The sequence below is a fragment of the Cetorhinus maximus genome, chromosome 1, assembly GCF_964194155.1.
Source record: "Cetorhinus maximus chromosome 1, sCetMax3.hap1.1, whole genome shotgun sequence".
NCBI classification, from domain to species: Eukaryota; Metazoa; Chordata; class Chondrichthyes; order Lamniformes; family Cetorhinidae; genus Cetorhinus; species Cetorhinus maximus.
This window is the reverse complement of record NC_135879.1, coordinates 210276431-210288605: the sequence shown is the minus strand read 5'-3', so window position 1 is coordinate 210288605 and position 12175 is coordinate 210276431. Positions and strand designations below refer to the sequence as shown.

General features: G+C 39.9%; 1 protein-coding gene across 5 annotated transcripts in view; it reads left to right on the top strand.

Annotated features, from left to right (window-relative positions):
* The window catches only part of LOC144686798 (mothers against decapentaplegic homolog 4), a 94728-nt gene that overhangs the window by 39244 nt on the left and 43309 nt on the right, over nucleotides 1-12175 (top strand). For all 5 annotated transcript variants that reach the window (XM_078552543.1, XM_078552554.1, XM_078552517.1 and 2 more), the window contains 2 exons: nucleotides 6286-6460; nucleotides 11434-11463. In XM_078552543.1, coding sequence (XP_078408669.1) covers nucleotides 6286-6460; nucleotides 11434-11463 — 205 coding nt within the window. The remainder of the gene's footprint in view (nucleotides 1-6285; nucleotides 6461-11433; nucleotides 11464-12175) is intronic.

Below are 12175 nucleotides of genomic sequence, written 5' to 3'. Positions count from 1 at the left end.
CTCAAAGGCTCTGCTTCCACCGCCTTTTGAGGAAGAGCGTTCCAAAGACTCATACCCTCTGAGAGAAAAAAAATTCTCCTAATCTGTCTTAAATGGCTGACCCCATATTATTAAAGCGTGACTCCTAGTTCTAGATTCTCCCTCAAGACGAAACATCCTTTTCACATCCACCCTGTCAAGACCCCTGAGGATCTTGTATGTTTCAATCAAGTCATCTCTTACTCCTCTAAACTCAAGCGGATACTAGCCTAGCCTGTCCAACCTTTCCTTATAAGACAACCCCTCATCCTGCGTATTAGCCCAGTAAATCTTCTCTGAACTGCTTCCAACGCATTTACATTCTTCCTTAAATAAGGAGACCAACACTGTACATGCTGCTCCAGATGTGGTCTCACCTATGCCCTGTATGACTGAAGTTTAGCCTCCCTACTTTTGTATTCAACTCCCTTTGCAATAAACGATAACATTCCATTAGGTTTGCTAATTACTTGCTGTACCTGCATACTAACCTTTTGCGATTCATGCACTACATCCCTCTGCATCTCCAAGCTCTGCAACCTCCCACCATTTAGATAATATGCTGCTTTTTTATTCTTCCTGCCAAAATGGACAGTTTTGCATTTGACCACATTGTACTCCCTTTGCCATGCCCTTTACCCATTCACTTAACCTATCAATATTCCCTTGTAACCTCCTTACGTCCTCTTCGCAACTTACTTTCCTGCTTATCTTTGTGTCGTCACAAATTTATCAACCATACCTTTGGTCCCTTCATCCAAGTCATTTATATAAATTGTAGAGTTGAGGCTCTAGCACTGATCCCTGTGGCACACCACTCGTTACATCTTGCCAACCAAAAAATGGCCCATTTATGCCTACTCTGTTTCCTGTTAGATAGCCAATCTTCATTCCATGGCAATATGTTACCCCCTACACTATGAGCTTTTATTTTCCACGATAACCTTTTGATGTGGCATGTTATCAAATCCCTACTGGAAATCTACAGTACAGTACATCCACCCCTTTATCCACAGCACATGTTATTTCTTCAAAGAACTCCAATAAATTAGTTAAATATGATTTCTCTTTCATAAAACCATGTTGTCTCTGCCTTGAATTTATCCAAGTGCCCTGCTATAACATCTTTAATAATAGCTTCTTATGTTTTCCCTATGACCGACGTTAAGCTAACTGGTCTGTAGTGTTTCCTGCTTTCTGTCTCCCTCCCTTTTTAATAAGAGTTACATTCGCCAGTTTCCAATCTAATGGAACCTTCCCTGAATCTAGGGAATTTTGGAAAATTAAAATCAATGCATCAACTATCTCACTAACCACCACCCTTTGATGAAGCCCATCAGGATTGGGTGGGTACTTGTCAGCCCGTAGCTCCAACAATTTGCTCAGTACCACTTCCCTGGTGATTGTGATTTTCTTGAGTTCCTCCCTCCTTTCCATTCCCTGATTTACAGCTATTTCTGGGATGTTACTTGTCTCCTCTGTGGTGAAGACCAATGCAAAATACCTGTTCAATTAATGTCATCTCCTTAATTTCCAATATTAATTCCCCAGACTCCTTTTCTATAGGACCAACGCTCAGTTTGTTGACTTTTTTAAAAAAAACTATAGAAACTCTTACTATCTGTCTTTATATTTCTAGCTAGCTTTCTCTCAAAGTCGTAATTTTTCCCTCCTTATTAATCTTTTAGTCATTCTTTGCTGTTTTTTATATTCTGTCCAGTCTTCTGACCTGCCACACATCTTTGCGATAAATAGATAAAAACAAAAAAACTGCGGATGCTGGAAATCCAAAACAAAAACAGAAACAGAAATACCTGGAAAAACTCAGCAGGTCTGGCAGCATCGGTGGAGAAGAGTACAATTGACGTTTCAAGTCCTCATGACCCTTCAACAGAACTAAGTAAAAATAGGAAAAGGGTGAAATATAAGCTGGTTTAAGGGGGGTGGTGGGGGGGGGGGGCGGGAGTTGGTAGAAGTGGGGGTGGTTATTCGGACAAGCAAGCAGTGATAGGAGGAGATAACAATAGGCGGACAGAATCTGGATTTCAAGCCTCGGCATGGCTCGACCTCCATTCCGGTTACTGCTGTAAAGTAAACCATCCTTTGGATGCGGCGGAAGGTGTAGTATTTCTTTTGTTCCATTCTTGATATAGTGATCCAATAGGAGATAACTCTCCTATTTTTACTTAGTTCTGTTGAAGGGTCATGAGGACTCGAAACGTCAACTGTACTCTTCTCCGCCGATGCTGCCAGACCTGCTGAGTTTTTCCAGGTATTTCTGTTTCTGTTTTTATTTTGCGATAAATAGATTTGATCCAGTAACCATCACAGAGATGTAGTTGCAGGCAGATCAGGGTTGACAACACTTGACTTTTAGAAGTCATAGGCAAAATGAAAATGAGGTGCGGTAGATCTGATGATAAAGAATGAAAGGATCTTAGCCCAGAAAATAGGAATGTAGAATCTGTATTTGTAGAGCCATGAAACAATAAAGGTCAGGAAAAGGCTGTGACAATAATGTGATAGAATTTCATATGAAGGTTGAAAGTTATGTGGTTAAGTCCAAAATAAGGGGCTTAAATTTAAACAAAGTCAATTGTGGGTATATGAGGGGTGCATAAACTGAGGTAGATTGGAAAATTAGATTACGGTATGATGGTAGAAAAACAATAACAAATATTTTAAAGAAATAATTCATAATTCTCAAGGAATATACATTCTCTTAAGGAATAAAACTCTACTGGAAAAGTGGTATAACTGTGACAAGCTAGAAATGTTAAAGACACAATGAGATTAAACAAAAAGACTTAGTGTTGCCAGAATGAACCTGAAGATTGGGAGAGTTTTAAAAATCAGCAGAGGAAGATCAAGAAAGTGATAAAAATATAAAGAAATGTGAAAACAGATTGTAAAACCTTTTCCAAGTATGTAAAAAGGAAGAGATTAGCACCTCTGGTTTCCCCTGAGGTTCCCACCACCACAGCTGCCAGTTTTCAACCAATTTAATTCGCTCAACTTGATGATCAAGAAACCTGGTAAATTTCAAGGCAGTGGGAATAGGGGGAAAATCTGGGCAGGTTCTCGGGGTGGGGAGGCGGAAGAAGTGGGATTCCACAGTTACTAAAGGGTGAGGTCAATATGGTAAAGAGAAATGATCTTGATTTGGAGCATCAAAACATAGAATCAGTTCGAAGGAGATAAGAATTAGCAAAGGAAAGAAGTTGCTGATGGGGAGTGGTTTTTGGGCCTCCTGAAGGTAGCTACACTGTAGGACAGTATAAATCAAAAAAAATACGGGCTTATAAGAATGCTACTGTAATAATCACGGGAGATTTTAATTTTTATATAGATTGGATGAATCAAATTGGCAAAAGTACTCAGGGGGATGAATTCATAGAGTATAATCAGGACAGTTTCTTAGAACAGTACATTCTGGAAACAACGAGGGAACTATTTTAGGCATGGCAATGTGTAATAAGGCAGGATTAATTAATGACTTCATAGTAAAGGATCCTCCTAAGTAAGTGTGATCGTAATATGATAGTTTCACATTCAGTTTGAGGGTGAAAAATTACAAGGGTATGAAGATGGTTGGCTAAAGTGGAATGGGAAAATAGGCTAAAAGGTAAGATTGTAGAGAAGCAGAGATTTAAGGAGATATTTCAGTTCCAAATTTCTGCAATAAGTTTAATCTTTAACTTATTCTTTCTCTGGCTTATTTGTAGTGTGTTTTTCTGTAATGACAGCTTTGTCACTCCTTTTTTAATGAACCTCTCGATTTTACATTGTACGACTAATACTTCTGTTCTGTTGGTCTGCCCCCTCATCTTTTTGGTACCCAATCTCAAAATAACTCAGTAATTCTTGGACTTCCAGCTGTGGCTTTCTTCGTACCTTGGGATAAATAGAATTTTTCTTACTTTGAACGCTTAGCCCAAACAGAAGGAAGTTATTATTTCCACTTGATTTGAGTGACTTGGAGGTTATGAGTTTAAATCCCACCATGCAGACTTGTGAGATTAACTTCAATCACTAATATCCATCAATAAGAAAAAAATATCACTTCTATCAGGTCTGGCCTCTAAGTGACCCCAGTCTCTCTCTGTGTGGTTTATACTTCATGCTTTCTGAATTGTACTAGCAAGGTATGTCCTGTACACAAAGCAGGACAAATCCAACCCAGTCAATTACTGCCCCATCAGTCTACAATCGATCATTAGTAAAGTGATGGGTTCATCAACAGTGCTATCAAGCGGCACTTGCTTAGCAATAACCTGCTCACTGGCGCACAGCTTGGGTTCCACCAGGGCCACTCAGCTCCTGACCTTATTACAGCCTTGGTTCAAACGTGGACAAAAGAGCTGAACTCCTGAGGTGAGAGTGACTCCCCTTAACACTAACAGCATTTGACCAAGTGTGGGATCAAGGAGCCCTAGCAAAACTGGATTCAGTGGGAACCTGGGAAAACTGTCCACTCGTTGGAGTCATACCTAACACAAAGGGAGATGGTTGTGGTTGTTGGAGGTCAATCATCTCCGTTTCAGGACAACACTGCAGGAGTTCCTCAGTAGTGTCATTGGCCCAACCGTCTTCAGCTGCTTCATCAATAACTTCCTTCCATTATAAGGCCAGAACTGCTCAATGTTCAGCACCATTCGCGACTCCCCAGATACTGAAGCAGCCCATATTCAAATGCAGCTAGACCTGGACGATATCCAGGCTTGGGTTGACAAGTGGCAAGTAACATTCACGCCACACAAGTGCCAGGCAATGACCATCGCCAGCAAGAAGGAATCTAACCATCGCCCATTGACATTCAATGGCATTACCATCACTGAATTCCCCACTATCAACATCCTGGGGGGTTACCATTGACCAGAAACTGAACTGGACTAGCCATATAAATACTGTGGCTACAAGAGCAGGTCAGAGGCTAGGAATTCTGTGGCGAGTAACTCATCACATGATTTCCCAAAGTCTTTCCACCATCTACAAGGCACAAGTCAGGAGTGTGATGGAATACTCCCCACTTGCCTGGATGAGTGCCGCTCCAACAATACTCAAGAAGCTTGACACCATCCAGGACAAAGCAGCCTGCTTGATTGGCACCTCGTCCAGAAACATTCATTCTCCCCACCACCAATGCAAAGTAGCAGCAGTGTGTACCATCCACAAGATGCACTGCAGCAACTCTCCAAGACTCCTTAGACAGCATCTTCCAAACCGATGATTAGTAAAGTCTAGAAGGACCAGGGCAGCAAATGCGTGGGAACACCACCGCCTGGAAGTTCCCCTTCAAGCCACACACCATCCTGACTTGGAAATATATCGCCATTCCTTCACTGTCACTGGGTCAAAATCCTGGAACTCCCTTCCTAACCGCACTGTGGGTGTACCTACGCCACATGGACTGCAGCGGTTCAAGAAGGCAGCTCACCACCACCTTTTCAAGGGCAGTTATGGATGGGCAATAAATGCTGGCCTAGCCAGTGACGCCCACACCCCATGAGTGAATAAAAAAAAGAGCCTCTCCCCATTTTAAAAAAAGCAGCCTCTTGGGGCAACTAGGTATCGGCAGTAAAGGTGGCCTTGCCGGCAGCCCGCATCCTGCAAACATATTAAAGAAAAATCCTGCTTGTATTTTTGATTATACTGAATATGTTACTTGTGTTTTCCTTAGTGGAAGTAACAAAGAGTACATTAACTGTTTAATGCTTGTCCAATGTTTTAGACCCATTTGCATCCTTAAGAATCCTCATATCTTCATGACTTTAAATTTACATAACATTGGTAGCATATCTTGCTGTTTTGTTTGAAGCATGTTTACAATTGCTCTTTGTACCTCTGTGTGCTTCTGAAGACTATTCATTCTCGTGTCTCCTTACTTTTTACTAATCAACTTGCAAGGAGAAAAGTGTTTTAGATCTAGAAATATAGGTGAAAGGTTAGAACTCATAGTGCAGGATATTGTACCACCAATGCCTCACTTTAAAGAGTAGGGAAGGAAGATGATTCAGCTTATCAAGAATTGTCGATCCTGGGAAAGCATGAATTTGAGCAGGACACTTGAGCTTGGGTGTCAATTCCTGCAATTGGTTTATTCTTTAGCATATTGATCCTTCCCTCTGGTTTATTTTGAGTGTGCTTTTCTGTATTGACGGCTTTGTCACTCTTTTTTATGAAACTCGTGAGTTTACATTTGCATAGATTTTATAAAACAATTGTGCATTTTATGATATCATTTCTCAAAAACAAATTCTTCCCCAGGTGGCTGGACGTAAAGGTTTTCCACATGTGATTTACGCTAGGCTTTGGAGATGGCCTGACCTTCATAAAAATGAACTGAAACATGTAAAATATTGTCAGTATGCATTTGACTTGAAATGTGACAGCGTCTGCGTGAATCCTTATCACTATGAACGTGTGGTTTCACCTGGCATTGGTAAGGGTTCTTTTACTTTAACTGTTCTATCCTTTTGTACTAATAGTACCTGTTAGGTGAAATTTCATGTGATTGGTACTAACTGCTCATTTATGGCAAGATACCCCTAGTGGCACAATGATTTATTTTTAATGATGAGAAATCTAGGTGAAGAGCTGAGTTTCAAAGTGGAGGACACTACCAATCTTCAACAAAATAGAGGAGATCAGGTGAATTGAAAAATAGTTAGAAGATGACAGCCTTGGGTATTTAAATTTTGCAGACTGCAGTGGAGGAGGAGAGAAATTAAGGAGGTAAGGAGCTCCACAATTTTGAAGCTCTAAAATGGAAATTAGGGTATTGAGTCTTGATTACAACACTGTGAGAATATGTGGAGGAGACTGGCACATTTGGAGCTTGGGTTAAATATGAGCAATGTTCAAAGAAGGCGTCCATGTCCAAATGCAGCAAGACCTGGACAATATCCAGGCTTGGGCCATCAAGTGGCAAGTAACATTTGCGCCACACAAGTGCCAGGCAATGACTATCTCCCACAAGAGCGAATCTAACCTTCGCCCCATGAAGTTCAGTGGCATTGCCATCACTGAATCCCCCACTATCAACATCCTGGAGGGTTACCATTGACCAGAAACTGAACTGGACTAGCCATATAAATACTGTGGCTACAAGACGAAGCCAGAATCCTCATCTCCTGACTACCCAAAGCTTGTCCACCATCTACAAGGCACAAGTCAGGAGTGTGATGGAATACTCTCCACTTGCCTGCAGCTCCCACAACAATCAAGAAGCTTGGCACCGTACAAGACAAAGCAGCCCGCTTGATTGGCACCACATCCATAAACATTTACACCCTCACCACCGATGCATAGTAGCAGCAGTGTGTACCATCTACAAGATGCACTGCAGGAATTCACCATGGCTCCTTAGACAGCAACTTCCAAATCCATGACCACTACCATCTAGAAGGACAAGGGCAGCAGACAGATGGGAACACCAGCACCTGGAAGTTCCCCTCACTCGCCATCCTGACTTGGAAATATATCGCTGTTCCATCACTGTCACCGGGTCAAAATCCTGGACCTCCCTAACAGCACTGTGGGTGTACCTACACCACATGGACTGCAGTGGTTCAAGAAGGCAGTTCACCACCGCCTTTTCAAGGGCAACTCGGGATGGGCAATCTCAGCCAGCGAAGCCCCCATCCCATGAATGAATAAAAAAAACTGGAACTATCAATAAAATTGAGAAAATGAAGAAAGATTGATTAAAAGCTGGTGAGATGAGAGGTTACAGATGAGAAGAATCAGTGTTCTGATATGATGTGCATATACCTTTAAAGGAGACATATCTTAAACTATGAATCATTGGAACAGAATATATTAGCCCCATGACTTGTCAGTCTGCAAGCAGCAGAGTAGAGATCAGATGTACCATACTTAGCCTCCCAATGACCATTATCTATATATCGTCTTATCTTCAAATAACGAATCCACATTATTGTTTCATCAATCCTTATGTATGATTGATACATTTATGTTGAAAAGAAGAAGAATGTAACACACAGTTGAAGGAGGAGGAAAGGAATGCTGTCTGGATTTTTAGTTGTATAGTCTTGACATTCATGTAAGCAAGACTTGTCAGGTAACAACAAAGAGAATCAGGATAACATGAATCGTCTTAATAAATTCAGCAATGCTCAACTCTAGTTGGAAACTAGGTTTGCAGCTGCAGTATGCCATAATTTTGAATTTTTCAGGATTTGTCAGTACAAGCTCAAAGAATTTTGGATTGGGTTAGTGACTGGTGTATTATACAGTTCAAATTCACTTTGTAAGAATAAAAAAGCAGAATATTTTTTAAAAGGTGAGCAGCTTGTAAGTGTTGATGTTTAAAGAGTGCTGGTACAAGGGTCACAGAAAGTTTGCTTGTAGGTGCAGCAAGCAACTAGGAAGGTTAATGGCATGTTAGCTTTCATGGCAAGGGGATTGGGGTACAAGAATAAAGAAGCCTTGCTACAGTTATACAGGGTTTTGTTGAGACCACATCTGGAATACTGTGTGCAGTTTTGGTCTCCACATTTATGAAAGGATATACTTGTATTTGAGGTGGTAGAGCAAAGGTTCAATAAATTGATCCCTGGGATGAAGGGGTTGTCCTGTGATAGGCTGAGTAAATTGGGCCTATATTCTCTGTAGTTTAGAAGAGTGAGAGGCAATCTCATTGAAACCTACAAAATTCTGAAGGGGCTTGATAGGGTGGATGCTGATTGTTTCCATTGGTCGGAAAATCTGAAACATAGGGGCACAGTCTTAGGATAAGGGGCCAATCATTTAGGACTGAGATGAGGGGAAATTTCTCCATTGAAAGGGATGTGAACCTTTGGAATTCTCTACCCCAGAGGGTTGTGGATGCCCCATCGTTGAATACATTTGAGGCTGGGATAGACAAATTTTTGGTGTCTCAGAGAATTAAGGGATATGGGGAGCGGGTGGGAAAATGGAGTTGAAGCCCGAGATCAGCCATGATCGTATTGAATGATGGAGCAAGCTCGATGGTCCATTCCTACTCCTAATTATGTTCTTAAATACCGGGCATTTGTGACACGAGGATTTAGACTACTCATTACTGAAGTAGGTTTTCATTGCAAAATGATGGGCAACATAGATAGACTTTTCTAGTTACCTGATCACTCTTAATTGTATATGACAACGGTAAAACACAAGCCTTTTTTTCTTTTTATGGAAAATAGCACTTAGTTCATTGCTGAAGGTTCTCTTTCTAAAGTATAACAATTGTGCAGTCTGCTTGAGGTTTTTGCTTGTAGTTAGACCACCCTGGCGAGACTAGAACTAAAAATAACTTCTTGATACTGTTTATATTATGCATGCTGTGTGCTTTGTTGCTTGCTGGATAAAACTTACATTTATAATATGTTTGATATTTGTGCATCATTGTCGTGTCATCCACTGTTTGCCAAAATAAGCTGATAAGCAAAGGGAAAACTCTTGGCCCTGATTACACCATGATATGCATATTTTATTTTTCAAAAAATGAAGTATTTTAAGGCAGCAGTCTCCTTTCTGATGATGTGACAGAAAAATATTAATGCTGCAGGCAGTTGATTCCATGAGATGAAATTATTAAAAAGACAATTTATTAAAAACATCGAAGTGACTTGTGTATTACATTTACTTATTGGTTATGTAATTTGCTTATGTTCAAGGATAACATTTTGTGCTTGGGTAAGATATTTGTAGAGTTTATGAATCTGATCATTAATAGCTCACAATGGGATTTGTTGATGTTACTCTGCAGTTTCTGGAGTTTGCTGCATGGCTCAATGTTCAAATCTTTGCCCCCTTCTTGTTGATAAAATAATGATCCATTATCTGAGACACTGTATCTTTGTGGCAAGTTAGGAGGGAGATTGCTACTGAGCCTTTACATGCAAACTAGTTTGTTAGGCTAGATCTTCTGAAGCAGAACTTTAAAAAAAACATTAGTGTAATAAAATATCCAACTGCTGTAATAGAACATGTAATCTAATTGCACACTTTGACTGCTGTTTGTATATAGCCACCATGCAATCACTGACCACTTCAAGCTAAGTTGAAGTGTTCAAAGTGTTATCTCATAGGCTGCTTAGATGTGAACCATGGAGCTTTGAGAGCCACATGTTTAAACCCATGTTACCTAATTTGAGAGCCACAGTTTAAACCCATGTTACCTAATTTAAATAGTTGCTTGTTAATATAGAACTTGAATATTGCTGAAAAAATAGACATTACAAAAACTTTTAGTCTTGCACTCATCAGGACAAACGCAAGAATGGCAAATTTCAAACGATCATAACAATTTATACTACAGTATTGGGACCTGTGATTGGGCGGCATCTGCTGAACAATCCTGAGTGTGCTAATAGCAACACTAACACTAACAATTTAAGATAATCAGTCTAGCTCGTAATGTAACTCATTTACGCTTGTTAGAAGTGACATACATTCACACAGGGGGAACATTCTCTGCAAACAAAAAGAATATGTCTAAACTTTGCCCTGTGTTTTTTAAATTACCAGGAAGCTTGCGGAGCTTATAGTTCCCCATTGCTTTCTCCATGGCAATGTCTTAGCCAATTAGTGGACTGGACAACCAATCAGCACCCTTTTCCCCTGTCGTGTAAGTTGTTTGTGATCGTTTGAAATTTGGCCACCTTGTGTTTGTCCTGATGAGTGCAAGACGAAAAGCCTGAGCAACATGCCTCTCTCAGTTACATAATTTATGTGCATTTCAAGTTACCGATGCTAACTGACTTTGATGTTCTGACTCAGGATTTAGCATACTGAGGAGAAAATAACGTGAAAGTAAACTTCTAAGCCTACAAAATTCAGACAACAAACCAACAATTTAAAAGCACAAGTGCAAATAGAATCAAGCTACCTTGGTTTCAAAGGTTGATCCTATGTGGTTCTAGGGCTGCAGGTTGGACATTGCTGCATTAAGTTGAATAATAACCACAGCAATTTTAATTTGTAGTTTCACACCTTTCAGATATATTAACAGCATTGTAACATTTTCAGATCAATGCAGTAGCAAAATGCTAGATTGTATTGGTGTTCAGTGGTGAAATTTGGCTTGTAGGATAAGTAAGTTGCAGGTGAATAGTTTTATCAAAACTTGATAAGCCAAAGCACAATTATATAACAATTGTGTGCTGTTTGTTATGGTATCACTGATCTCAACTTCATCCTGGGTACCTGTCTCTGCAGTTTGCCATGGACCCTATGGGGTGAGTGGATTTCAGTGCATTATTGATATCAATCAGTGTTGTAGAATTGAATTAAGTTGCTTCTATTTAAGTTTTTCTTGTCCCAAGAAAAACTTAATTACTTAGACGTTCAAAGTTCAAAAATTAGATATTGCAATATTTGGATAAAATAAAACTGATACTAATATTTCATTTTTTTTAAATGAAGATCTGTCAGGATTGACGCTGCAAAGTTCAGGTAAGCAGCTCATCACCGATTTGCTTTATGGGTTAATCTATTTGTGTGTGGTGTGACTAGAACTTGCTGCATCCTTTCAAATTTTGTGACTTTTTTTTCTAGGTTTTTCTTTCATCTCTTTTGATTGCATGAGTTCAAGTAGAGTTTAGACTGTCGGATGTTCAATGTAAATCTCTTTCAACTAGAAAATAATGATATGTTATGTACAGAATGTTGGAGGAGTTGTGGTGTACTGCTGGGTTTGTTTCCCAAGTGTGTGACAGTTTTAAAAAGATCTTTTAGAAACATGTTCTTTCTGGCAATACTGTGCTGTTCTTAGTGTTAATGCGTATGAATAAATTTATCACATTTTAAATTTAGTTAAATAGTTCATTTAGTTTGAATTGAGCTTTCCCTGTGAGGTGTGTTTCACAGAAATTCAAGTGAAAAGTCAAAATGTACATCATGCATTTGCAGAAGCTGTTGGGATAATCTCAGTCAATGCTCTGAACCAAAGAGAGCTCATTAAGTAATTATTCTTCCCCTCTCCCCCTGCCACACTCCCCTGTGCCCCCACACACAAACATTTTGAAGCACTTTACGGAGTGAGGCGAATACTACTCCGAACTTGGGGTTCTGATGAAAGGTCATCGACCTGAAACCTTAACTCCATTTCTCTGTCCACAGATATTGCCAGAACTTCCGAATTTTTTGAGCATTTTCTGTTTTTACC